General features: G+C 46.2%; 1 protein-coding gene across 1 annotated transcript in view; it reads left to right on the forward strand.

Annotated features, from left to right (window-relative positions):
* LOC144756240 (calcium-activated chloride channel regulator 1-like) overlaps nt 1-26,786 on the forward strand; it is a 705,782-nt gene that overhangs the window by 515,235 nt on the left and 163,761 nt on the right. The window contains exon 8 of the mRNA XM_078645871.1: nt 4,044-4,227. Coding sequence (XP_078501997.1) covers nt 4,044-4,227 — 184 coding nt within the window. The remainder of the gene's footprint in view (nt 1-4,043; nt 4,228-26,786) is intronic.

Below are 26,786 nucleotides of genomic sequence, written 5' to 3' on the forward strand. Positions count from 1 at the left end.
CTATATTTAGAAGAAGTTACAGGTGAAAACGTAGACACAAATCGCTGTTTTTTTCAACTATTTTTCATTTTTTCCCATTTTCAACTGCTACTTTTTATAAAGAAGCCTTGAAAGATCTACACAAATGACCCCTTGCTGAATTAAGAATGTTGTCTACTTTTTTTAAATGTATAGCTTTCCAGGATCCATTATTGCTTTCATACCTATTTCTACCATTAACTGGAAGAAGGTAAAATGCCAAAACTGTGTAAAATGTTGGTTTTCTGACAAAAGTCTGTCAGTCTCTGAAAGCTGGGACAATTGTAATTCAGCCCCACAAACCCTTAGTTGATACAATTTGCAGGGAAAAAATCAGACGCTTTCATTTGCAGCACTTTTTTCCCATTTATCCAATATTAAAAGAAATGTGCTGTACTTTGGCTAATTTCTGGGTCTCCTTCAGGGGAATCCACAAACCATGGGAACCTTTAGAATTTGCATGATGTTGGAAGAAAGGTATGCAAATTTGGCATGGATACCTTATGTGGTCAAAAAGTTACAGGGGCCTAAGCGCGAACTACCCCAAATAGCCAAAAAAAGCTTAGCCCATAGGGGGAAAAGGCGTAGCAGTGAAGGGGTTAAAGTCAGTACCTGCTTATAAATGATGTAAATGATGAGGAGTGTTCTAGTGATAAATGGTGTCACTCAAGTCCTATCCTCCTTAACTATTCTTTAAGCAAATGCTCAGTCATGTCCTGTTAAATTTTTTTAACTATTTCAGCCCATTCAGAAGAAATGTTAACGTCAGCAGCTAGAAATAAGCCAGACACATGTCATTTGATGAAACTATGCCTCCTTACTTACAATGTAGCACAGAGTTGAATGCAGCAATATCCATCTTGGTCCATTTCTTTCATGTTTCATTTGTTGGTGCTCTTTTGTTTTGCTTTGGGCACCCCAGCCATGATTAGTATCGGTCATAATCTAAGGTGGTCTTTATTACACCAGGTAAATACCATTACCCTGTAGTGGGATGTTTACTCGGTGTGATAAATCTCTCCTATTCTACGTTTTGTAGGCAGTAATGTTCTCCACACTGAAAACTCAAGGTTAGGCCTATTGTTCTGGACATTTCATCAGGCTTTTGCTGTCAAAATATGTCTGGGGAAAATTTTGGGGTGCAGTAATAACCACATGGAGTAAATACCACCCCTTACTTATCGTAATTACCACACAAAAGGGAATTCTGAAGCCTGCACAAAAGGGATTGCATATCTCACCATCCTTCATAGTAATCAGAACTTCCATTTTACATGTGTGGTCACATGATCTGTAAGCCAGCCATTACTTTTCAAGTCATCTTAAATACCTCTTTGACTTTCCCCACAGCTTTTGTTTTTATTAAACACTTCTCACCTTGATGAATAAGAAGTCTGTCTGGAGACAGAATTAAACCCATCATTGATAACCAATTTTGAATGATGTCCAAGTGCAAAAGAACATTAACTAATCCAGTTAATTTAATTAGGTATTTGGAGAACAGGAAAAACTGCTTAAGAATTTAGCCAACTGGTCTAAGATAAGTTCATATTATGAATGCTAGAGCTCTGTCCTGAAGGATTACCAGCATCAATAACAAGCCAAACAAAATAGTACCACCACAATATGGCACGTAAACCATGGACACTTTCTGGTTTGGGTATTGACAAAAGTAACATACTTAACACATGAAAGGGGACAAAGCAACCACCACAGTCTCTCTATGAGTCTAGGTATGATTTCTTTAAGCATCACTGTACATCTACGTCCAGCTAATATCAGTGGGGGGGGGGGGTAAGGGGATTATTATTATTTTATTTTGTTATTACCCTGCAGCGTTGTGAGTGGCCTGAGCATTGTGGATCGGCACTCAGCCAGGGACTGGGGGCCTGGGCATGTTCTCCACACAGGCTGTAATGCAACCTGCATGGAGAACATGCGAAGTGCGCAATGACTGTTTGGTCAGCCCGAGAGAGCTGGCCATACAGTCATTGCACACTAAGGAGGGTGCTACCACTCCTGCTTCGCAAGCAGAGCAGCAAAAACCGAGGTTCTACTTTTTTGGGGCCATACAAATGTTTGGTCTCCTGCACTGTGGCCCGCCGAGCTGGGCTCTTTACCTAATCCCGTGAATAAAGTAAAGAATTTTGGAATCATGTTTGACTGTAGGTTTTCTTTTGATGGTCATGTGAACCAGGTAACCTCGACATCTTTCGCCACTCTAAAATTACTTAGAAAGATTCTTCCTTTTATTCTGGCCAATCTACGGAAATTAGTGGTTTCGGCTCTTGTTTTATCAAAGGCTGACTATTGTAATGGCATTTTTATCAACCGCCTGATAAAATGTCTGATAAAGTTACAGATTGTGCAAAACGCAACAGTTCGTCTACTGTTGAACATCACAAAACAAAAAATCTGTCTCTATGACACTTAAAGAGTTACACTGCCTGCCGGGGAAGAGACGGATCTAATTTAAGGCCCTCTGCATAGCTTTTAAAGCTATTCATGACATAGGACCTGTCTTTTGTAAACAGAATGTGCAGCCCTATATGACTGGGGGCGAGTGCTTGCAATGTGCAACACTCCTTCCATCATCCCCTTTGGTTTTGCTTGTTCGCCCTAAGTTGGCAGGGTATGCCCAGACGTAGAACCCTTGCTCACTTTGCCACTGGATTCAACCAGCCTGGTTGATGAGGGCTGTGAGCCCGAAACCGGTCCCAGGATGCTTGTTTCCAGGCCAGGGAAAGCATGGCTTGGCACTTCGGGCTGGACTGTTCCCATGAGGCACAGGGTCAGACTGATTTGCATATAGCCATGTCTGAACTGAGGTGGCGGAGTGAGCTAAAGAATGTGCATGGATTAAACCCAGATCAGTTGACTGGGGGTGAGTGCTTGCAATGTTCAACACTCCGTCCATCATCCCCTTTGGTTTTGCTATATCCCGGCCCGTCAACTCCGCTCAGCCTATGCTCATAACCTGGTAGTTCCCAGGTTCAAAAAGTGCTCTTGGGGAGAAAGAAGCTTCCTAGTCGGTACTACCTGACTTTGGAACTCGCTTCCATTAACGCTAAAGGAAGAAACCTATCTTTTGGCCTTTAGAAAGGCGCTAAAAACTTGGCTTTATAATCTCTGATGTGGTAAACTCTGTCTGGTATTGTTTGGTCTGATGAGCTAGTGCCTTGACACCCTTGGGTGAATGTTTGCGCTTTATAAATTTCTTTTTCCTTTCATTTCATACAAAGCTGCAGCAGAGGGAAAAAATTAAATTTTTATAACATAAAGTTATTATCATTTTATTTTTCCTTTCTTGCACTGCTTCAAAGCAGTGGGGTGACAGAGGAGCTGCCACTGGCTAATATGTGTAAAACACACATAACATGCTGAAGGGACCTTCCTTGCTGCAATGGGTAGTTCGGTATTTTTAGATTTGAAGAACATACATGAAAGCAAAACAGTGTAATGTCAGGAGATCACCTCACTGAAACCTAAACTCTACTTTTTGCATGAAAGATTATCTCATTGAAAATTGATCAGTATTCTACCATTAAATTAAGACTGTAAAAAGAAATGAAAGATGCTGGAACTATATATATCACAATGCTGTAGGGCCTTACTGAAGAAATCTTACTGAAAGCATACACCTGTGAAATGTTTTGCGCTCCTATGTCTGCGTGCTACAAAAAAACCTGTGTTTATGTCTTTCACACCAAAAGCATGAAGTGATCTGTTACGAATGTTATCATATAACGGTTGTATTAGATTAGCGCAATATTTGAAATATTGACAGTACATGCTATTTTTAAATGTGTATTTTGTTGAATCTCTACTTTGGTACCATCATGTACCTCAGTTATGCAAATAGTGTTTAGGGGGCGTTGTCTGTGCTCAAAGATTTTCACTCGAGTCAAACATGTCATGCACCTCTAAGAAGAACTTAAACATGAATGATGCCAGAGTAAAGACCCTTTTCCAGATACCAGTCACCGTTTAAATCTTCTGTAAAATGCTCATCGTTCTTCTTCCAGGTAAACAGAAAGCCACCAAGTATGAACACGTATGGTACCGAAATCGTGCTTCTAACAGATGGTGAAGATAATCTTGACACCACCCTCTGCTTTCCGGATGTGCGCAACAGTGGTGCAATAGTGCACATCATTGCGCTAGGCCCAACTGCATCAAAAGCCCTGGAACAAATAGCAGACATGACAGGTACGTTCATTTCTTCATGTTACCACGCCCAAGCACGCCTGAATATTGCCTGTTGCAGTTTAATTATTAGACAATAAACAAAGTTCTATGTTAAACCTAGGGAGATGGGCTTGATAAGATCTTTTATTAATAGCACAGACAATGCGAACATTTATAAATGTTCTCCATCTCCAGCGATGGAACCAGTTATTAAGACATAACAGTTTAAAAGTCCTATGGCCATCTACCTGACTTCAGTTAAATCGGTGCCTGGGGATTCCGCACAACAAGTTCACCCGTGAATTATTGGACTGCTCCAGGCAGGTTTACGCACTTAGACTAAAACGTATGTGGTGATGGTTCATATTTAATGGCCTGGTGATTACGGTCCCAGCAGGAGGGCTGCTTAGCAAAAGGAAGTCAGGCCCATTTACTGGGGATGGAATGAAAGGGGAGACGAGGAGGGAATGCTATTCCACAAAAATCAATTCTGCAGCACGTGCACACTCCAAGAGTGACATTTGTTCATTCCTCTTCCTGTTCAATAAACTTTGAAAAAACAGTTGGTTTCTGTATCAGAAACGTTTCAGCGTTCACACACACACACATAGGCCCAGATTTCCCAAGCCCTTGCTTTGCCATTGCACCACACAAAGCGACACAAGGGAAGCTAAGGGCTTAAATGATATTAAATAAGCCATTAAAAGCCATCTTGCGTGGCTTTGTATAATAAAGAGTAACTCAAGGCAGCACAAACCGCTGCCTTGCTTTAGTCTTCATTGGGAAGGCGATCCAAGGGTGGAGTGAGCACGCTCCCGCGCATCCACCAATGGATATTGGTGCATTCTCAGATTTTCTAAGGGTAAAAAACCTGAGAATGTGTCAACATCCTAAGCCATCCCAACAGAGGCGTAACAAGAAGAAATATTTTAATTTCTCTTTGTTATTTCCTCTTGCTACACCTGCTGCGTTCTGCAGCATACATAAAAAGAGGAAAATTCCTCTGAGGATTGTTTTTGTACAGGAAGGTGTCCCGCGGGCTGCCTTGCACCATGGTACCAGGGTACCTGCATTTGGCGCTAGGTAGCCAGTGTGCCAATGCAGAGAGAGAGGAGGAATGGGCTATACCTTAGTAAATATGGCATATTCTTGCTCTCTCCATTTCGCACAGAGCTGAACAGCAAGTTGTCTCCTTGTGTTGCATCAACTGTTAGTAAAACTGGGCCATAGGCACTAAAGAAGAGGAGGGTTATTGGGGTAGAAACAGGACAGGGACAGTGTAGTCTTTGTTTTGGCAGCAGAGGGGGGGAAACATCCTTTACAACGCAACTTTTACAACGCACTACCATTACGACGCAAATTTTACAACGCAAGTTATTACAACGAATTGCGCTGGGGGGCGCTCTAGGATAGGGAATAGTTTAATTACTATCCAACACCTTCCCTACTATCCACGGGGACTGGAGTTGGAATAGTAAATTAAACTATTCACTATCCAGTGCCCCCAACGCAAGTCGTTGTAACGAGTTGCGTTATAAAACCTGCGTCGTAATGGCATGCGTTGTAAAAGCATGCGTTGTAGTGACATACATCCGCAGAGGGGTAATGTTCCTGCAAGCGCACAATGTATATTTGTAATATGATATATGATATATTCACTGAAAAACACAGAGACTAAAGTGACAATTTAGTATGATCTGGTAATAAGATCTTAAAATAAGTTAAACAAAAATCAAAAATTCACTGAAAATCCACAATTAAAATCCAGTCATGGTTACAAAACAAAACCTAAAAACTAATTAAATTAGCCAGTTATAGTCCATTAAACTAATTATAACTTGTGCATCATCATGCACTGCTCATGACCTCAATTGTTACATCACACGTGACTATATAATGCCATGGCGCACAACAGATCAGGCCTTCTTAGCTTATTTGCATGTGGAATACAGTTTGCTGGTTGGGTTGCTTCTATTCTGTGTGCTGTAAGCTGATGATTGCACTTGAGGGTGTGACTGTTTTCTGTGCTTTTTTCCTAAATGTGGGGTGGTTCAGTTATCTAGGAAATAGCCATGTTTTCAACTGTCTTCTGAAGTGTATATGCTCCTGGTTGCTTCTAATGCTGATGGTAGTGAATTCCAGAAAGCTGGGGCTCCTTTGGATTTTTTATGGTAAGGAGCTGTGGTGATAAATGGCTTAAGCCTGGCACAGTGTGTTCTGTTTTGTTTGTATTTCCTGAATTTAACTTGTAGGTTTTGCAGTCTTTTTCTTTGGGAGGCTCTATGGAGATTGCAGAGTGCCTTTAACAATGCCCTTCTAGCTATATGTAGCCAGTGGAGCGATTGCAGGAATGGAGTCATGTTCTCTTGGGTGAAGACGGAGAAGAAGCCTTGCAGTTGCATTTTTTATGAGCTTTATTTTGTACATGATAATTGAAGGTGTACCAAATTAAGGGTTGTTGGCATAGCCAAACTTGGAAATGACAAGAGTGAGGATGGCTTGGAGTTTAAGTTGATATGCAAAATGTGGGTTTATGAGACATAGTGCCAGATTTCCGACCCTGTCACACAACACTGCGCAGCACCCAAAGTTGCTGCACTTTGTTGCGTGATAGGGAGAGTCGAAGAAAGCACCATATCTACAGAGATATGTGTCTCTCCTTTCCTCTCCCCGATGCCAGTGCACAAACAGGCCACTCAGACTCCTTTGCACCATTGTGAAAGGGCGGCTGTTTGAGTCTAGCATAGGTTTTGTACTGAAAGCGTACCCGTTCAGTACAAAATACTATGACTAGACATATTGTAAAACCTTTCCTACTTTGTATGTGTGCAATACAGTTCAGCACACATGCAAAGCCGGAACGGAAAGGAGAAATACAAGTATTTCTCCTTTTAACACTTGCTTCAACGTGACATTATTTTTGGGCTAAAACCTGTCTATTATTTTTAGTAGATAGGTGTCGGCCTCGGCCCTTCTTAGGGGACATCCCTAAAACGTTTGGGGTTTTTTCCTCCTGGTGTTTGCTGATTCTCTGTTCGTGGCCTCAGGACTCTGGGCACTTTCGTACTGTAATGCAGTGTGAAAGCGCCCTTGCCCTTCCTAAACATGCTAGGAAGTAGTGCTTACTTGATTGGTTAAGGTGGATGCCCTTTAAAAAGGTACAACAGATACCCAGGGTATTGCACTGGCTAATAGTGGGACGCAGCATTGATGGTGCCATCCGCCGGAATAGCTTGCCAATCATGTATCAGGCCTGCCATTGCAGGCCTGTGTGTGCCCAATGGCACTAGTGCTCAGGTTGGCCTTTCTAAACCACTAGCCAATCCTGAGGGGACCTTTCACTACCACTAGAACACCCCTGGGTAAAGTCTTAATGGGTGGAGCAAGTGATAGGTGAAAGGCAGGGCATGTATACATGTGTGTTTGAATACCTATGAGGTTTGCTTTTCCCGTAGGTTGACATGGGGGATTGATTGAAATGACTTCAAGCTGCAATAGTGGCTTACAGTGGAGTGGCCTCATAATGTTTCCTATCATTGGAATCACAACGACAAAGCCTCTCTTGCGGTAAAGAAGAATTTGTCATTAATATCTTAGAAATGCCACAGCTAGCCATTGGGCATTTCTCTGCTCTCAAACTCTCTGTGTGCCTTTTAGTTTGACTACAGTCCACACTGGAGGCTGGGGGACCACATACGTGCATTCCCCAGAGACAGCTTTAAACATTGGGCATGCAACTGGAAAATAGACCGTTGCCATTTGAGGACCTAGCTGGATAGATTAGAGGAAGTGGTTGTGACACTTGACCTCTGGGAGCCAGACCATGACCCCACTAAATATTAAGATCTACATTCTGTGGCCCAATTACACACAGGACTGAAATTTAGGGGATACATCTGTGGTTCAAAGGGAAACACTCTGAACCATCCACAACTTCAATGGCACACTTCAGAATAACTACTAGTGCAATTCTTCAGCAGGGTAGATATACACTTGTGGGGACGTGGGACTGGAGATCCTAGAACTGCCTGGTGACCACTGCCAGAGGAATCTGTTGTACACAAGGAGGGTTATTGCCATTGGAAGGGACAGCGCACCCTTCATGAATAGTGGCTGGCCTGGGCTGGCTATCCACTGCTGTGTAGCTTTCTGAGGTGTGCTCTCCAAGGGCTTGTTGGCTTGCCCTATGTTCTCTTATGGAGGTCTTAGTAACATAAAAAACCTCATGCTAGGGACCTTCACCGTCTACTTGTGACACCTGGATAGCGGTGCCTTCTCAAGTGCCCACATGGTCTGCTGGTTCCCAACTGGTGGCACAGTGTGAGCTTGAAATTAAGTATTGTGCCTAGAGACCAGAATAACGTGTGTGCAGCCCCCAAAGTACTGCCTGCATCTAAGTAGTGTAGCCCCTACATGGTGGGGCATCAACACACATAAGGAGTCGTGCTGATGGTGAGCAGATTCACCGGTTGGGGAAACCCCCGTGGCCCGCTTTGTTGATAATGCTGCATCTCTAACATGCGAAACGCTGACTGCATGCTCATTGCATGCGGTGTCCAATTCACAGGTTGCGACCCTCGAAGGCTAGGGCATAACAGTAGTAGTGTAGTGTAGTTCCTATATTCCCAATAGGCTCTGCGTATTGGAATAGTGTATCCTGTAGTTTAGACGTAGGACTGAAGTCAACTAGGTCTCTACCGAATATACTAAACTTAATTGTGTGTTTGCCAGCTAGCTCAGAGGTCACTAGAAACTTTCTTGAATGAACAAGAAGGGATTAGTTTCTGACAACCGCTTAAAAATGACAACTTTGTTCCCCAAGAATAAGAAATATATCTCTAGAGTCACGGAAACAATAGATAGTTATTTCACTCAGTCAATCGTGCATGCTTTGTTTCACCAGAGGTGCAGAGAAATAGAGAGATGGGCGTTTTCAATATAAGGGTATTTATTGAACAGACTTCTTTCTCAAGCATAAGAAAGGAACTGCTGCGATCGTAATATTTGCGGTAAAGTACAAAGTGTACAGTACGAAGAGTATTATAAAATAATATTGTAAAAGCATGATATGGTTTCTAAGCCATAAGATACCTACAATGCATAAAATACATAAAATACATACAGTGATAACTAAGGACTAAAAGTACTCAACTGGTGCTTCTAAAATACGCCTACCCCAGTGTACCTAACCTAGGTCTAGTACAAGGGAAGAAGTAAGTAGGGTGTAGCCTAGCTTTAGTATTATTTGCCAATAATCTATTCCAAGAATTATCTTAGGGTCTAATCAGCTCCGTACATTGTTTTAGAATGAAGGAGGTCTTGTATCTCTCTCTCAGGACTCGATTTCCCAGCAACCCGCAAGGGTAGCCTGGAAACACTGGAGCTGGATTTCTCGGCAGGAGAAAGTACAGCGTCTCTCAGTGCGTCAGCTGGAGGGTCGGCTTCCTTCGGCACGTGCTGCAGCAGGGCGCGTCAAGCAAGTAGATAGTCGAACTGCTCCAAACCACTGTGTGTTTGTTTGGACAAGTGTGGGCATATTTATACCTTGAAGGTGCTGAGTTTGACGTAAGATTGGACATAATAACGTCATCAGAGACTTAATTCTCTGAAAACTGCATAATTTCTTGGATAACCTAATATTCATGCAGGGGGAATTCCCTGACTGCAGAAGGTGGGTTTTTCCAAGAAATCGTTGTAGATTATCAGAACTAGTGGAAGTAGCCAAGCCGTATTAGGACTACTCGAGCTATGTCCTAATATGGTTATGATTTCTATGCCTATAAAAGGATACGGTATTTTATACCTATATAAGGGCATGAATCAGGAAAATTACACTGGGGTCCGAAAACGCTATACAACAGTAGTGCCTCATTCTAACTCATGCAGCACTGCTGAACTTGTGTGACTGGAATTGACTTGTGCAACCTGTATCAACACATACCTGGCATGTGTCTCCAGGGAGGTACGGATTTTACAACTCTTCGTTGTGTGTGACCGGAATTGTCATGTGTGCCTCAGGTCAACGCGCTCAAGACATTGAGACTCATTTCAAGGGATTTGTGCCTCTTCATTGTATGTGACTGGAATTGTCTTGTGCGACTCAGATCAATGTGCATTGGACATTGGGCCTCTTTACTAGGGAGGTATTGTGTTTGCGACTCTTCATTGTGTGTGTGACCAGAACTGTCTGGTACGACTCGTATCAACACGCACCAGACGTTGTGCCTCATTTCCAGGGAGCAAAAGACAAACAGATGATGGACTGAAGGCAGAGCAAATCAAAACTTCACCGCTTGTCAATAGATCTGGGTTTAATCCATTGTTTTTTTGCTTACCACGCCACCCCATTTTAAACCCCGCCATATGCAAATCTGCCAGGCCAGGGAAGACCTGGCGTGGCAGTTGGGCTGGACTGTTCCCATTGGGCACAGGGTCAAGACTGTTTTGCATCTGGCTGGGGAGCAACAAAGCAATGGATTCAGGCACAGATCTCTGTATTGGGGTGAATGTATTACATTGTTCTGCATTCTGTTCATTAATTGTTCTTTTTGCATTTGTCACCGCAAGTGGGACGGGTATGGCCAGACGTGGGTCCCATACTCTCCATGCTCCATACTCTCCATGCCACTGGAGTGAAGCTTTCCTGGCTGATGAGGGTTCAAACCGCGAAACTGGTCCTACGATGCTTGTTTCCAGTACAGGGAAAACCTGGCCTGGCAGTTCGAGCTGGACTATTCCCATTGATTTGCATATGGCTGGGTTCAAACTGGAATGGCATGGGGAGCAATAAAACGATGGATTTAAGCACAGATCTCTGTACTGGGGTGAATGTATGACACTCTTTTACATTCTGTCCATCAATTGTTCTTTTTGCATTTGTCACCGGAGTATTAAAAATTCCCAAATTCAACATCACCTGTAGATTAAGGGTGTCTTCGATGTTACTGACAAGCCTAATACCATCAGTTACTCCCTTCAACCACAGGATACATCCCTGGCAACCTTAATCTACAGGTGATGTTGAATTTGGGAATTTAATATGATAATTGCCGGTGGCGGCGAAGTTGAAATATCAAGGTAGGCACCGCCACGTTCGCAAAATGAAAATGTTGTTGTAAAAATACATTTTGTGTTTTCATTGTTTCTAGACCTTGTACTACAGTAGAGTACACACCCACAAGAGGGACTCACATTGGAGTCATCCTCATTGTGACGAAGTGGAGAGCTGGTACGAGTGGCTTGGGCTCCTACATGGTAACAATATTGTGTTTATTGAGTATTGATGTGTGTTTAATTCTGGAGAGGGAGAAACTTGGTTCAGTAACCAGACTATATTTCTTTATTGATTTGACAGTCATTTTACAAAACAACACCAGTGTCCAAGATTGGTGATTGATGACCCTACTGCCCTGACGAAATTGCCTTTAAGCAGTGTTGGCAATGAAACATGTCGGCCACGGGGCTTGTTTTTGTGGTAGTCGTGATACACACATCACATTATTATTTTTTGCACTAATTTTTGGGACACATCTTTACTATTTAAGGCAAGATGGCTATCAATGATGAGACAAGTGAGCATAGGTGGTGAGTACCAATCAGCAAGCTCAACTGGTGGTGCGCAGGTGAAGTGCCATCTTGTCCTTTCACATTTTTTCTTAAGGTTCACACATAGATTGATGTAACCTTTTTTGACACATTATCAAAGGTACATCCTATAAGTATAGGGGGTACGTGGGTGGAGTGACTGTCATATGAAAAACTTTTTTAAAAAAAAGAAAATTCTGGCAATAAAGTGGGAGGACACTACCTCTGGTGAAAGTGAGGAGTGTATGGAAAAGGAGGGATGGAATCCCCTCCTCCACTTATATAATTATCCTCAAGAAAATCAGAGTTGCCTATCAGGGGGTTTGGAGTGATATGGGTATCGAGAGCCCACACTGTAGTTGGACATGGTCAGACACACCAACAGTGGCACGAGTAACTGGCAAAACATAGACACTTGTCGGCCTGTGGGTTTTCAGAAGCTAAGGTACCTTCCAGATATGCAGTGCTTTTCCATTAAGGTGCGGGACCACTCCACCATGTAGCACATCTTGGTAATAGCAGTGTAAGTTCGGAATAACCAGGCCACCCACATGCACAGGCAAATAGGCACGAGTCTTGGCCATTCTCGCGCGCTTGCCTGCCCAGAGGAAGTCCCAGATATGTGTCGAAGTTTATCTATTGGGGGAGGCTGAAGTAGGAGAGTCAGCATCCCATAAAGAATCTTAGGTAATAGTGTCATTATAGCAGTTGCTATGCACCCAAGCTTTTATGAGCTTTCCAAGCAGTGAGGGTCGAGCATGTGGTGGTGAGGAGAAGACCATAGTTTTGGTAGCTATGGACAGAAGTGTGGCCTGGATCTGGAGTCACAGATATGGAATCCCACCCTCAGACCATTGAAGAGGTGTGAGGTGTGCCAAACGGGACATCTCCATTGCGAGGATAGTGATACCAAGCACTAGTGACTTTTGCAAGTTGGTTTTAAAGCCAACAACACCAGTGAAGTCCACCACCTCAGTCGTGATGGCCTTTAAAGATTGTTATGGATCAGTAAGGGTCAAAAGGTTATCGTTGGCATAAAGCATAATCTTGAATTCTCTTCCATCCATCTGGACACCAGCAATGTCAGGGTTATCTTGTATGCACTTCGCTGGGGGCTCCATATAAAGCATGAAGAGCAGGAGAGACATGGGGCAACCCTTTCGCATCCCACGTGCAATGGGGAAGGTGTTCCATTTAATTCCATTAACCTGTACCCTAGCCCTGGGTGCCTGAAAGCATGCTTGGACCCACTTGTAGAACCAAACACCCAAACCCACCCTCTGCAGCAACATATGCAGGAAGGGCCAGTGCAACCCGATCAAAGGCCTTTTCGGTATCAATTGATAGGAGGACTGCAGGTGACTGGGTGTGTTGCACTTTGTCCCCCAAGTAGCCCAAATGTTTGGTGTTGTCACTGCACCCCTGTTCAGGTATGAACCCGGACTGGTCGGGATCCACTAGGCTTTGCATGTATAGAGCTAGCCTGTGGGCCAGACGCTCGTAAAGAGTTTTGCATCGACATTCAAGAGGGAGATCGGGCGGTAGGAGGAAGAGTATTTAGCGTCCTTGCCCATTTTGGGAATAACCGTAATTGTGGCCATACACATTAAGTCAGGCAGATCATCTGTGTTTCTAAGGGTATTAAATAAATGACGCTCCGTGTTGCCTGGGCGATACAAGCAACAATAGGAACACTGTTTAGCCCACAAAAAGGGTTTCACGAAAGAAAACTTTTTTACGAACCTACATCATGGCTCTTTGAGGTTTTTTAGATTGTTGTGTCCAACACACGGTGTAGTGGCAAATAAAAACTGGCCCTGATGAATCTGCGTAAAGTCTAGAAACAGAGAAACATGTTGGCATCCAACAGGGGTATGCATACATAGCAACCTATACTGTTTTTTTATTTTGAGTGGGTTCACTGAGCAAAAGAATAAAGTTGTTGCGCATTGAGTGAATCCGTCCAATTTTAACTCATTTTTCCCACATTGTGAGGTGTGACACATTTCTGCACTTCACGTTTTGCACCTTCTTTATTACTTCACTCCTTTCGTTGGACACTCTTTATGTTTAAAGAGCGTAATGACTGCCAATGATGATAACAATGGATTCAACTGCTGAGTACCTATCAGTGGTCCGCCTGGTGGTACGTCCGTGAGGTGTCATTGCGCTCGTTTCACTTTTTTCACTTTGAGGAGTGTATGATTGGGACTGCAACAGTTGAAAATGCGTAGTCTATGAGTCCATCATATACTAAAAAACTGTCAACAAAGTGTGAGAATAGGTTTTTAAGATATACATATAGATGAATACTACGTAATAGAGTACAAGGAGGGTTATGTAGAAGACTACAAACCCCTAAATAAGACTGCATTGTGGAGATACGACAGATTATGATCTCCGTAGTCTTAGGACCCTGGTCTTGTTGTGTATTATTAAATAAACGAGCCAAGAGGGGGCGAGTTACAGAGCAAAGGTCTTGTAGAATTCCGTTCTGTAGCCGTCCAGGCCTGGTGCCTTACCCGCCTGTAAGTGTTGGATGGCAGCAAAAAGTGGTGATTTCTGTGTCCAGGGTGAAAAACACTGGTGTTCCTATGTTGGCTTGAGGTGCGAGCGCATGTAAAGGGACTGCTGTGTTTTTTATAGACTCGTAGAATGCATGGAAAGCTTTGCCGATCTCTACGTCTTGATGGAGGAGCACCCCATCTGCTCCTATTATCCCGGAAACACTTCGCTCCATGGCCTGCACGCAGTGGCGATGTGCGAGCATCCGCCCTGCTCTGTTGGCTCCGGCATAATAATTTTGGCAGATGCAGAGCAGGGCGTACTCTGCCCTACCCATGGCCAACTCCCTGAGTTATTTTTGAGCTGCAGTCAGCTGCCTACGTGTTGCCACTGAACCAGAGCGCACATGTTTAGCTTCAAGTACTTTAACTTGTGCCTCTAGTTGACCACATTTAGTCTGCCTCTCTCTGTTATGGGCTGTAGCTATAGCGATACATTGTTGTCCCATAATCACTATTTCAGGTGTTTCCCACAATGTGGCTGGTTTAGTCACTGGTGTATCGTTTATCTCCAAAAAGGTGGTTAACATGGTCAGTATGTCCCGCTGTGGCTGGTCATATGTGAGAAGTCTTTTGTTAAGGTGCCAGTGTGGTGCGGCTCCTGCCTGTCCCGGTAAATCAAGGTGTAGGAGGATGGGCAAATGGTTAGATAGGGCAGCTGCCCCAATACCCACTGAGACAGTATCGTGCATGAGTTGAGGTGTTGTGAGAAAATAATCAATGCAAGCATATTTTGGGTGAGTGGCCGAGAAAAAGGTGTATTCCTGTGCTGAACATAAGTCAGACCCACCTCCTCCAACCAGAGCCTTGTGGCCATAGAGAGTCCCCGGGATTGCCCTGCTCTGGGTGTTGTGCGATCTCTGTGTGTGTCCATTACAGTACTGAAATCTCCGCCTACTAGTATCCCTTTGTTCGCCTTCAGAAAAGTTGGCCCCAGGAGTCTCTAATAAAGGTTTCCTGGCCATCATTTGGGGCATAGATCGTGCCAATTGTGTAGGTGGAACCCTCTATGAGAATCTGCAATGCTAACAGTCTACCTGGGATATCTAATAAACTGTTCTTGACCCTCCCTGCAAAGTGTGTGGCCAACAGAACAGCCACCCCAGCTCTCTTGGAGCTCCCTGAGGAGAAAAACTGGCTGCCAAACCATTGGAAGTGGAGCCTTCACCAGTCACTTTGCAGTAGATGAGTTTCCTGCAACTTGCATTTGTCACACTTTGAGTCTCTTAGGTGGGAAAGGAGTGCCAGGAATTTAGACGGTGCCTTAAGGCCTATCACATTGAGGCTAAGGATGCTTAGTGCCACAGCCTTATTTGAGAGTGGTTGTGAGAGAGCACAACCCCCAGAGAAAAGCACAACAGTATCAGAAGGGAGCATAGTAGGGAAACAATAGAGGAAGAATAGAGAACAAGCATTGGCATAGCCAATAGTTCTCGCTTTTGGGACCTTGTAAGTGTTTAGCCATGGAGCACACTATCCGAGATGCTGTGCCACTAGGGATTGAACAGCTATACAATTACTAAACACTGAGTCATGCAGTCTGATTCAGGAATACATGTTTGCTTAAAACACAGTTGGAAAGTGTATCAATTAAAATGCACAGTTTAAAATATTTTGCACAGGGCGCCCTACTGCTCCTTAGTCTTTCAGCGAGGTGGGCCTGTGGATGGAGCAGCAAGACCATGGTGGGTGGCAGGGGTGGTTTGGGATCGTTTAAGGGTTTAAAACACCGATGTGAGAGCAGTATATTATGCATAACACTACAAATGCATTAGTTGCTCACTCAAGGATTCCACGCACGCAACAGAACCATACAGCAGTCACTGGCAAACCAAAACTCCTTGTATGGGCAAATATAAAAAAAGGGAAAGTGGCATCAAAATAATACCATCTGCACTTAATATCATTAGCTACCCACTGGCTATGTTAAAATATATTCACAAAGACAATGCCAGTTTTACCCTGTACTGTGCGCTGGTGCCAACTGCAACACAAGGGGCAAACCCGTTACTAGTTCAGCTGCAGATGGAATGAAAATACATCAAATGCCCATCCCACTTGGTGCCAATGGGCTGGTTGGAGTGCTGCGGGGGCATGGTGGAGGATGTATGGCTGGTGCAGTTCGCTGAGTCAGGATGCACAAGTTTCTAGAATGGACAGGTATGTGACACGCCACAGCGTGGTACTGTCACTACCTAGGGGATCACACGCCCGACAGATGACTGTAAGTGGGCTCTAGCCTCTTCTCCTCACATCACGCTATAGTGCAGAGTACCAGGTCATACTGCCTTTAAGGGCCTAGAGGAAGAACAGTATTACGGAAGCCAAAAGGTGGACGTTAGGAAACCGAAAATTGATGATCTGCGCAGCTTGCGAACAGGAAGGCTGCAGCGAAAGTATAAACCTCTTAGGGGAATGCACTCGTGTAGTCTCACACCCACCCTGCTCTATCCATCACAGAACCAGGTAAAATGGAGAATTGAAACAGTGTATGTTGTCACGAATCAGGAAGCTGTATTCATGTTCCAATAGTGACTGGGGACTGCCAAACCACGACACTCACCCACCCAACATGGACCTCGTAAGGAAGCCCGGGAGACCATGATACGGGAGAAAGGGCCCACGCCAGAGCGAGTCTAACCGAGAACTGAGCGGGAGTGCAGGTGCGGTTCTCAACATGTCTAGGAAGCACACAACATTTCCTTCACCCATCCTGGGTCAGGAGAGCCAGCCTGGGCCCCGCACAACTGGCAAAGGATGCCACTGACCTGAGAGGCCAATCATTCCAGCTCCGCTGATACTGTCTGGTGCCGCTGCTGCTCAATCAAGATCCCGGGACTCTGCGGCTTATTACCTTCCCCGACATGGCATGGCCCACAGCCGAAGCCCAGTCTTCAGAGCACCGCCGGGCGGGGGACACAACAAGGCACTGGCGACGGAGAAGAAACATCCTGCGGCAGCCGAGTATGTCTCTGAAGCCAACACAGGCGGACGGAGCACAGACATGGAAATAGAAAGAGGACTGTGGGCTCTCAGGACATCAGGACTATCCCAAGCCGCCATATTAGGAAAGGAAGACTCAATGCACTGTAGACCATTGAGAAGGTAGAATAGAACAAATGGTGCACGCGCGCGCGCCACACCGAGACATGTGTTTTGAATTATCGCGCACGCATCTGTGCACGACAATTCAAAACACATGGCGCACGTGTGGGTAACCGTAACCAATAGGCCCTGGGCAGAGCAAAGGTGGGACATGTGCCCGCCTTTGCCCAATTGCGTGCTGTCTTTCTTAGAAAGATGCACGCAAAGCCCAATAGCCTGCCACGAAAACAAAACCACACACACGAGCGTGTGGTGAGATTTCAAAAGCCCTTACATAAAGTCCTCGCCAAAACAGCGCATGCGTTGTTACAGGCTTGACCTAAAAAGGATCAGAGAAGGCAAAGGATATAACATTAGAAGAGGCGACGGTACATTAACACAAACAATTCCCCCACCTGGGGGTAAACCATTGGTATGCAGTAGGGTCCATGTTGTCGGCTTGAACACAAACTTAATAGCAGTTGTAGGGGGGAGCCCCGCCAGAAGATAAAGTCAACAGCTGAGGGCCAACACCGGATATTGACACACATACCTCAGTGATCGGGGCATTGCGAAAGTGTTGGGAGAGGGGTGGTGCAGAGGTGAGACAGCGAAATACAGCCAATTGCCTCCATCTGTTTGGTCGGATTTGCCATCTCTCTGAAGCTGCTGGATTAGTTTGTTGCGTGCTTCTTGACTGCTTTAGTTGGCTTGCTCAGTACCTTCACTAGTCAATGCCTGGAGCGCCGTGAGGCGGTACCGCTGCCACAAGATCCCGTCTCAGGGAGGTGACTATCGAGAAAGGGCTTAGGTCCGGCATTCCAGGAAGTGCCTGCGTGACCTTCAGGGACCGTACGGTTCGTGTCTCCTCCTGCCACACAAATTGGAGTCGGAAAGGGTGTCCCCACTTGTATTTAAAAATTATTATCAAGAAGAAGGTCTGTGATGGGCCTAAGCTCCCTTCTGCGCTGCAATGTCAGTGGGTAGCGGTCCTGCTAAAGCCAAAGGTGGTGACCCTCAAAAGTGATGGAGGATTGATCTTGTGCCGCATACATGATCGTTTCTTTCTGGCGGTAGGAATGAAGGCAGGTCAGTATGTCTTGTGGCTGTCCTTCTGCAGCGGATGGACGTCCACCCAGCATGGTGTGCCTGATCAAAGACTATGGCCCGCAGCTTCAGCAGTCACGGCAGCTGCGAAGACGATTGAACTTTAAACCACTACCAGCAGGAAATATCGAACCTAATCTGAGGCCACAGCTCAACAAGGATAAAGAGGCCCCCCGAAGCCCCGTCATTGATTTACCTTGGCTTCCTGTAATTTAATGAACTACGCAAAGCATTCGCATACGATAATAATAATAATAATAATCCACATTTGTAAAGCGCGACAATCACCCGTAAGGGTCTCTAGGCGCTGGAGGCCGTCGAGAAGATTAAGCAAGCTATTGCCCAGAGTCACATGGTGCTGGGCTAATCTGCCAACGGCACCGGGGATTGAACCGTGATCCCCAGATTCTGGAGTCAGTCGCCCTGGCCGCGGCGCCACCCCTCTTCATCCACTATGGCTTACTACTTGGGACTAGTTTAATTACTCCAGTAATGAGATGATTTACCCCTTGTCAAATCTCCTCCACTCAGAATATGAATATTTCTCCTCCAAACTGTACTAAGATACGGACGACTGTCTAGGCTCCTCAAATCCTAAATTATTTCAGAACACTCACACAGTACTGATGATGATCTAAAGTATCCAAAGATCGAAACGTCGTCGACCCCCTGTTGAAAATCCCTCCACTTGAACATAACGTTCTGGATTTCTATGTCTATTTGTGTGATATTTCGTGTATTGTCACCTCCACTTAGTCACGTTACCCACCCTTGTCACTTATGTTTAAACTGAACACAAAGACTACTGAAGTGGGTGGCACAATCAGTGCTGCAAGACCACTAATAATAGCTACAGTACGTACTGTGGATGTACACTGAGTTCAAGTGTGCCTGCACTGGTACATTGCATGTTGGCACTTGGGTTCCATGGTGCGAAGCCCAGGCATACCTGATGAAAAACATGAGGAGTAGAGGAATCCCCCCTGAAAGATTTGTTTATTGATGAATTCCTGTAATCTGGAAGAGACATGCACTGGAGGATGGAAAGGCCAGATTGATCACAAGTAAGTTTGTTTAGGAAGGGGAGATGGGGCTCATAGGAGAATCGTATAGAGTAGGGCTGGGAGCTCTGAATTAACATTTTGATGCACATATCACTTTTGGCTGACAATCAGGTGGGAGCTCAGGTCACTCCCATGAATCTTATGTGTTCACTACAAAGAAGCAGAACTCCAACATAAAACCTCTAAGTCTCAGACATTAATTTACATGTTGTGCCTGGAGAAGGATTATAAGTATGGGAGTTTGAGCAGCCAGACGGGCTGTGTGAGGAGGGGAAGCTCAGCAAGACTTCAGCCTGTGATCATGACTGGGGGTGTAAGCCTGCTAGTCTTCTTTTTGGATGTGGGAAAATACCCAGGGAAACAAAGACTTCCTGCCTTGGAGCCTGAAGCACCAGAGCCTGCCTGCAGTCCAAGACCAGTTTGCCCTGTGAGAAGAGGGGATCTTTATCATGAGGACTCCCTGTGTGAGGAATCCCTCTTGCACCGATCGGCCCATAGCCCATGTGCTGGATTGATTCGGCAATCCCTGTATGCCAGAGGGGCCACCGTGGACTGAGCCCAGGAGCGAGTGCTGTGTGGAGATCGCCAGGCCTGCAAGGTGGGTGGCCCTGTGTGCCAATGAGGGGGCCACGTAAACATCAAAACCAGGTCAGCATATCCAGACTTGTGAGTGCTGTCACAACGACCCTGTGAGGAGCCCCTGGAGACACTGAGGCCAAGAGTTCAAGCTGGCGCCCAGTACTGAACACTGCTTCTGTTACCAAGGTGCAAACGGCACCGAAGAATGCCTGAGGATCAAGGACATTGCTGGAGCCCGTTGGAACACCTGCCCATGAAAGAAAGTGTGACTAGCTGGTAGCCTGGCTCAAAGGAGAGAGCCTATCTGGTGCTCCCGGTAGTGACCGCATGCAGCCTAACAGTGCAGACCAAGAGCAAGTCTTTGCAGTGCCACTGAGGGGTTCCATACCACCAGAGTAGGTAAGCCATGACCTGGGCCTTTGGGGCCCTGGGTGACATACAGTGATAGGGACTGTGACTACGTACATTCTTGTGACTAAACTTCTGAAAGGAGTCAGAGGGGTGAATTTTTGAGTATGACCTAATTGTTTATATTCCCTGGATTCAGCCAGCAGCGAATGGGGAATAACGTTAAACCAGTTGCACTAAAGTTAATGGGAGAGGGAGTGGCCTAACAAGTACTAGAGCCCCCGAACTCATGGGGACTGCGTATGCTTGTGAATGTTGTTTTACCTTTGCATGTGTTGAAGTAGAAGTAAAATACTCAAGTATTTGCCTGGACATTAATTTATTGTTCTTCATCTTGCACTTTGAGGTACAAGTTGTGTTCACTGATCTGTACCAACGCTCTGCCCCAAAGGAGCCTTGACTGCTCATCACACACAACCTAATTGAGAGTCAGGTGCAGAAGGGGTGCTTGGCCCAATGGAGCAGGATCCCATAGTAAAGCGTATCTTGGACATCGGGAGTAAAAGCCCTCAGTTACCATGGTTGAGCCCAGTAACTCCTGCTTACCCTGTGGCCCTCTGAAAAGGGTTCTGATAATCTCCCTCAAGTTAACCCATCCCTTGTTTAATAAACCTGTCTCATAATTTTCATCCAAAATGAGTGTGTCTTGAGTCCATTTTATTTGGTCTGCATCTATTTTATGCTATATCATGCATTCTTGCAGTTTTGTTAATGTGATTAGGTTGGTTGCTGGGCTATGGGATAGCAGTGCTATATGCGGCACCATGAGTCAAGCCACATTTTCTAACCGGGCACCAGATGTTACTAATGCACAAGAGCTGTGTTGATGGAGAACTTGGAAATATAGGACCACATATTGAGGATGCCCTAAAAGCAATGGAAAATGTGAAAGAAAGGCAGTGATTTCTTGCACCACAACGATTCACATTGTAAAATGTAAAATCTGTGTTTTAAGGATTCTGCTGTTGGGCTCGATCTAAGATTGAGAAGGTGAGCATGTGTGCAAATCCTGAGGATGGCATGAGAGAATATATTTGTCGCCTTTTCAGTCACTTTCCTCCTATGTCAAAAACTCTGTGTCCACACCCCTACCCTCGACGTCACACGCCAACAGGAGAGAGTCCGTTGCAGCAGCAGATAACACACCGCGGACCCGGACCACAGAGCCGACAATTTTCACCGAGCCGTGTCACTGGCTTCCACTGTTACCCGAGGTCCGGTACCGGCCCGCCTGCATCTCCCCGCTCGTGAACCAGCTCCTTAGGGGCTGCCAGGGGCAGTCAGTGGCAGGGGTTGTCAGCGAACCGCGGTTCCGAGCGGCGGGTCCAGCCACCGCCCCAGCCCGTCCTGGTCCCGGTCCCAGCCCGCCCACCTCGGAAAGTGATTACAACGTCCGAGAGTAGTCAGGAGCAGCGTAAAGGGGGGCTACAGGGCTGCTCTGATCCAAGCCTGGTCCTCAGCCTGTCTTCTTCCGATGCCAGGGGCTAAAAAGGCTGAAAGCAGAGGGAGACTGAGCGAGCGAGAGAGGAGGAACTAGGAGCGAGGAGTAGGGAGGTGAGCGGGGACTGCTGGGGCAGCAGTTGCTTGCTGTTTTCAACGGCGTCACCTGGGGGCTCTTCTCCATCCGCTACAAGCCCCGCAATTCAGGTCCCTGGACCCGGGATTTCGATACTCCGGGACTTCGGCAGCTGCCTTCTTCTGCTCCGTTCCACCCATTTGCCCGGCACTGAGGAGAAGAGGTGGAGTGGGGGTAAAAAGTGAGACTGCGCGCCTGGACCACGCACCTGGAATCTTTTTTCACTTTTCCACTTTTCCACTTATCATCCCCACTCCCCACTCACCTTCATTGATCATTGACCATCGACCATCGGCGAGGCACAAGGTCATCCGGGGGAAGGCGAGTCTACAAGCGCGAGCGCGGCTGCCGGTAGAGGCGGCCGCTAAGTAAGAGCCCGGGGGGTCTGACAGGCAGTCCTACTAGGTCTGACTGACCTACGGCCCCTTTGCGCGCTCCGCTCAAAACGCAGCCAGCTCACATTCAGCCAGCCAGCTTCTCTGCAAGGCTACTCACAACCAGCCCTCCCCCGCGATCTCCGCTACACCCACCCACCAGCAGCCACACCTGCTAGAGAGCCTGAGGCGCGGAAACTCCAAAACGGCTCGTCCAGCCCTCGTTGCTTTGTGTCAGCACGCCCAACCCAGCGGGTGCCAGCCCACGTTCTCCAGGAGAGGAGAGAGAGGCGACAGCTGCTCCTGAGAGAGAGCAGGGCGGTACCTTCAACTTATGGACAGAAAATCAGCGAGCCTACCATCATCGCTACTAACGAAATGTTGTCAGGCAAGGTCAGGGGGCCCCTGGAAGTTAAACCAAAAACGAACGAAAAACTGGGAAATGGGAAAGGGCACAAGAAAAAGAAAAGGAAAACGAGCGCAAACTCGACCATCGGCATGGAGCCGAACCACTCTACATCAGAACAGGCACTGGGGCTGAGCTATAATACAACAGAGCAAGGATCTCTAACAGTCCTGATACCAGAGACCGTAGCAAGCACACCACAAACTGCCAAAAAACTCTATCAGCCCAAAATATACACAAAGTTTGAATTCCTAAAGGACGCGGGTGCAGCTATATTCTCGAGCAACGGTCACCTGTCTGGACTGCAAACACCACTTCTTCCCGCTGTCCTGGGACCAGCACACCCTTCGCCACCACTGCTTGCACCCGAAGGCCCGTCGCCCCAAGGGGGCCTTTCGTCGGATCCTGCGCAGGGCAGCACCTCGGGGCACGGGAACACTAGCATTCCTCTGGAGACCTCAAGCGAAAGAGGGAAACATTCTAATTCCGTTGTCTTCAATGAGAAGATTTTGCACGCCCATCCAGCTGGCTCGGTCCTTTGCAGCCGGGAAATCACTTCATCACCCCCACTAGATGATCTTAAAGGCAACCTGAATGAGAAAATCATTGTAGCGCAAAAAACAGCGGATAAATCAGACAGTTGCCCCATTGAAAGGGCTTCCGGGGCTGGCCTACAGACACCAGCGCCGGCTCCAGCAAAAGAAATAGCACCATGTCCGGAGCTGGACTCGCAACCCATGAGCCATACTCATAGCACACCCATCAAGTCTCACCCAACGGCTGAACGCGCTCTACCAACTACAGATCAGAAAATCTACAACTTAGCAAGAAGCGCCTCTGGTATGGAGGCTGCAAGTTCCCACGATTCCAGCAGCAAAGCCGAAGCAAGGGCACTAGTGTCCTATCTCAATACACGAGAATGGGAAGATATGCTAGCCACTTACACACCTGATCACAAAGAGACTCATGCCCCTGACTCACCTTCGGCAGCCAAAAACCTAAACATGCCCGGCAACGATTTTTTAGAGAATGAGCGGACAAAGGAACAAAACATCGGAACGTGGAATTCACTGCTAAATACAATCCAACTAGCAGTAGATACCCTGCAATACCAATCAGAGAAAATGGAGCTTCAACTTAATCTTCTCAATACACGGGCAGTCTTCACAGCTGGCATTGACGACAAGCTAGGCAACCTAAACAACTTGATCCTGAGAGCACAATCAAATACCTATCTGAGCTGCAACTGCAGTCAGGCATTAGACAAAGTAGCCCCATTGCCCTCAATGCTAAATGATCTAATAGGAGATATGAAGACCCTACACAGAGAATACGCAATCAAAGAAATGGGTACCACCAACCCTGAAGCAGGAGACACCAGGAGCGAAGCATCCAGAACTGTAGCAGAGCCAACCACCCACTCCGCATCCGCAAACGAAGAGACAATCCACACGGGACAGGAGCACTCGCATAAACTCAACGCCAAACAGCGACGCCAACAAAAAAGAAAAGGGCGTAAGCAAAAAACTGAAGCATCCACGTCTAAATACTTCCCCATCTTCTATGACACAAAGGAGAGATCGTGGGACAACACAAACAATGCTAACCCCATAGATAGCGAAAACCACTTGCCCCTAGGCTCAAATCAGCAGCACCACAAAACAAACAGCAGCCAGCCTAATCAAGAAGGGCAAGGGTCCAAAGGACCACCGGTAAGAGTCCAAACGGAACAAACAGCGAATTGAGAGAGGTGGCAGCAAAGGTCAATCACCTTATACTGCCAAACTGTGCCAAGAATAAGACAGCAAAGGCCTCTGAGGACCAAGCGGGAGTCTCAACACTGCAAAGCAAGGAGCCTCCTCTCCAAACGGAAAGGGGTACAACAGAACCAACTACCAACCAAGACTCACCATCAGTAGATGTTAGCAACCATCCACTCAGGTGAAATTCTGAGGTGGGGGACAGGAATAGAAAACTTGGCCCAATGCTAAGCCAAATTCTTGTAGCCCATGTCACAGACACATCGGACCTTACTATTCACCCTGTTTCTAATCAAACTGAGCGTTCCCAAGCAAAACGGCCATCCGAAACACGATCAATATCAAAGCAAACACCTTCATTCAAAGTATCAACAATTAACGCCAACACGCTAGGTGAAGGCTCTACCCCAGTACCTCGCGAAACTCATGTAGGTCATGCATCATTAGCTCAAGTACATCACTCAACAACAAATACAAGGAGGCAGGAAGCACCAAACAAACAACATAGATGCTAGTCTTTGTTCCGGAATATAAGTCACAAGGGCAGCACGACACGCTCAACCGTGGCAACATTCTTAAACTAATGGAACATATTCCCAGCCTGGAGGGGATAAGCACTAAGGACTTAGGGGCAGATTTATGAAGGCCTTGCGCCGCCGGTGCGTCATTTTTAACATGGGAAAAAGTGACGCACCGGCGGCGCAAGGCCTTCATAAATCTGCCCCTTAATCTCGGTTGAATTCTTGCCCGCCGCAAATCCAAACAGCCCGGAGGGGACCAAGACCACTTGGTCTTCCAACAACGTCGCAGAGTCTCTTGCAGCAGAAGCAGAGCAATTCTAGATCTGGGGCATCAAGCTAGCCCCCATACTAAAACCAGCCTACCCCTCACCCCTTCAGAGGAGGACAAGCTCAAAATCGGAGGCAAGACCACTGCGAAAGGACCATCAGATCTGGACTCTCAGCACGACTAAGCCCCTGAGAGGAAGTCCGCCAATTAAAAACACACGCAGTCCCCGGGGATGGACAGAAGCGAGCACAAGGGGGGCGCCATATCAAAATCGAGCACTAACAAGAGAAATTCTCTCTCGAACGATCTTCATACATCCTGAAGAGGACTGATGCCATCAACAAACGAGAGATGGCATAAAGGGCAGTGTGCCAACCATAGGCATCTGCTCTTGGAACATAAACGGCCTAATCTCAAAAATGGATGACCCAGACTTCCAAAAGTACATCTCTCTATTTGATATAGTAATGCTGCAGGAAACCTGGCTGACATCTACACAACACATCACAGGCTTCACCTGCTACTCAACAGCAGAAATTAGAACCAACAGATTTGGCCACCAGTCAGGAGGCCTGGCTACATATATATCCAACACAACAATATCGTCGGCAGTTCTCATGAGCTCCTCCACACCCTCAACCATAACAGTAAAAATAAAATTAAAGTTCTGTAACAAAGAAGAAGAGAAATGCCTTGTCAATGCATACGTCCACCCTAAACGTAGAGGTAAAGCTTCCAACATAATTTCTAATCAACTTGCGGAGTATATGTCTCAGATGGAAAAGGCACTCTTCCTCCTGTCAGGGGACTTCAACCAAAACCTACTTGGCTCATCAGTAGAAGAAGAGGTCCTGGCTCTAAATATAATTTACACCATACCACCACAAAGTTCCCCGTAACACAGGAGAAAGCATCCATACAATTCCTTACTTAAAGACTTAGAACATCTAAATCTCCGGGCTTTAAATGGAAGATTCATGACAGACCGTCCTCCAGTAGAAACATTCTACTCACAAACAGCCAGCTCCATCTTGGACTACACATTCGTCAGTCTGGCACTCTTCCCCTATATCTTGGAATTCAGAATGGGGGACAAAGGCGAAAGCGACCACCGTCCCCAGGAATGCTATCTGACATCAAAATCGCCTATTGCAATCAGGCCAGACAAAACGCTAGGGGCGATCTGTACCATCAATCAAAAAAGAATCAAATGCACACCAACCAACCTAACAACTCTGGCCGATACTGCCCTTCAACGATATAACACACAAAAACCAAATGCAGC

This window comes from Lissotriton helveticus, chromosome 1_1, assembly GCF_964261635.1.
Source record: "Lissotriton helveticus chromosome 1_1, aLisHel1.1, whole genome shotgun sequence".
NCBI classification, from domain to species: Eukaryota; Metazoa; Chordata; class Amphibia; order Caudata; family Salamandridae; genus Lissotriton; species Lissotriton helveticus.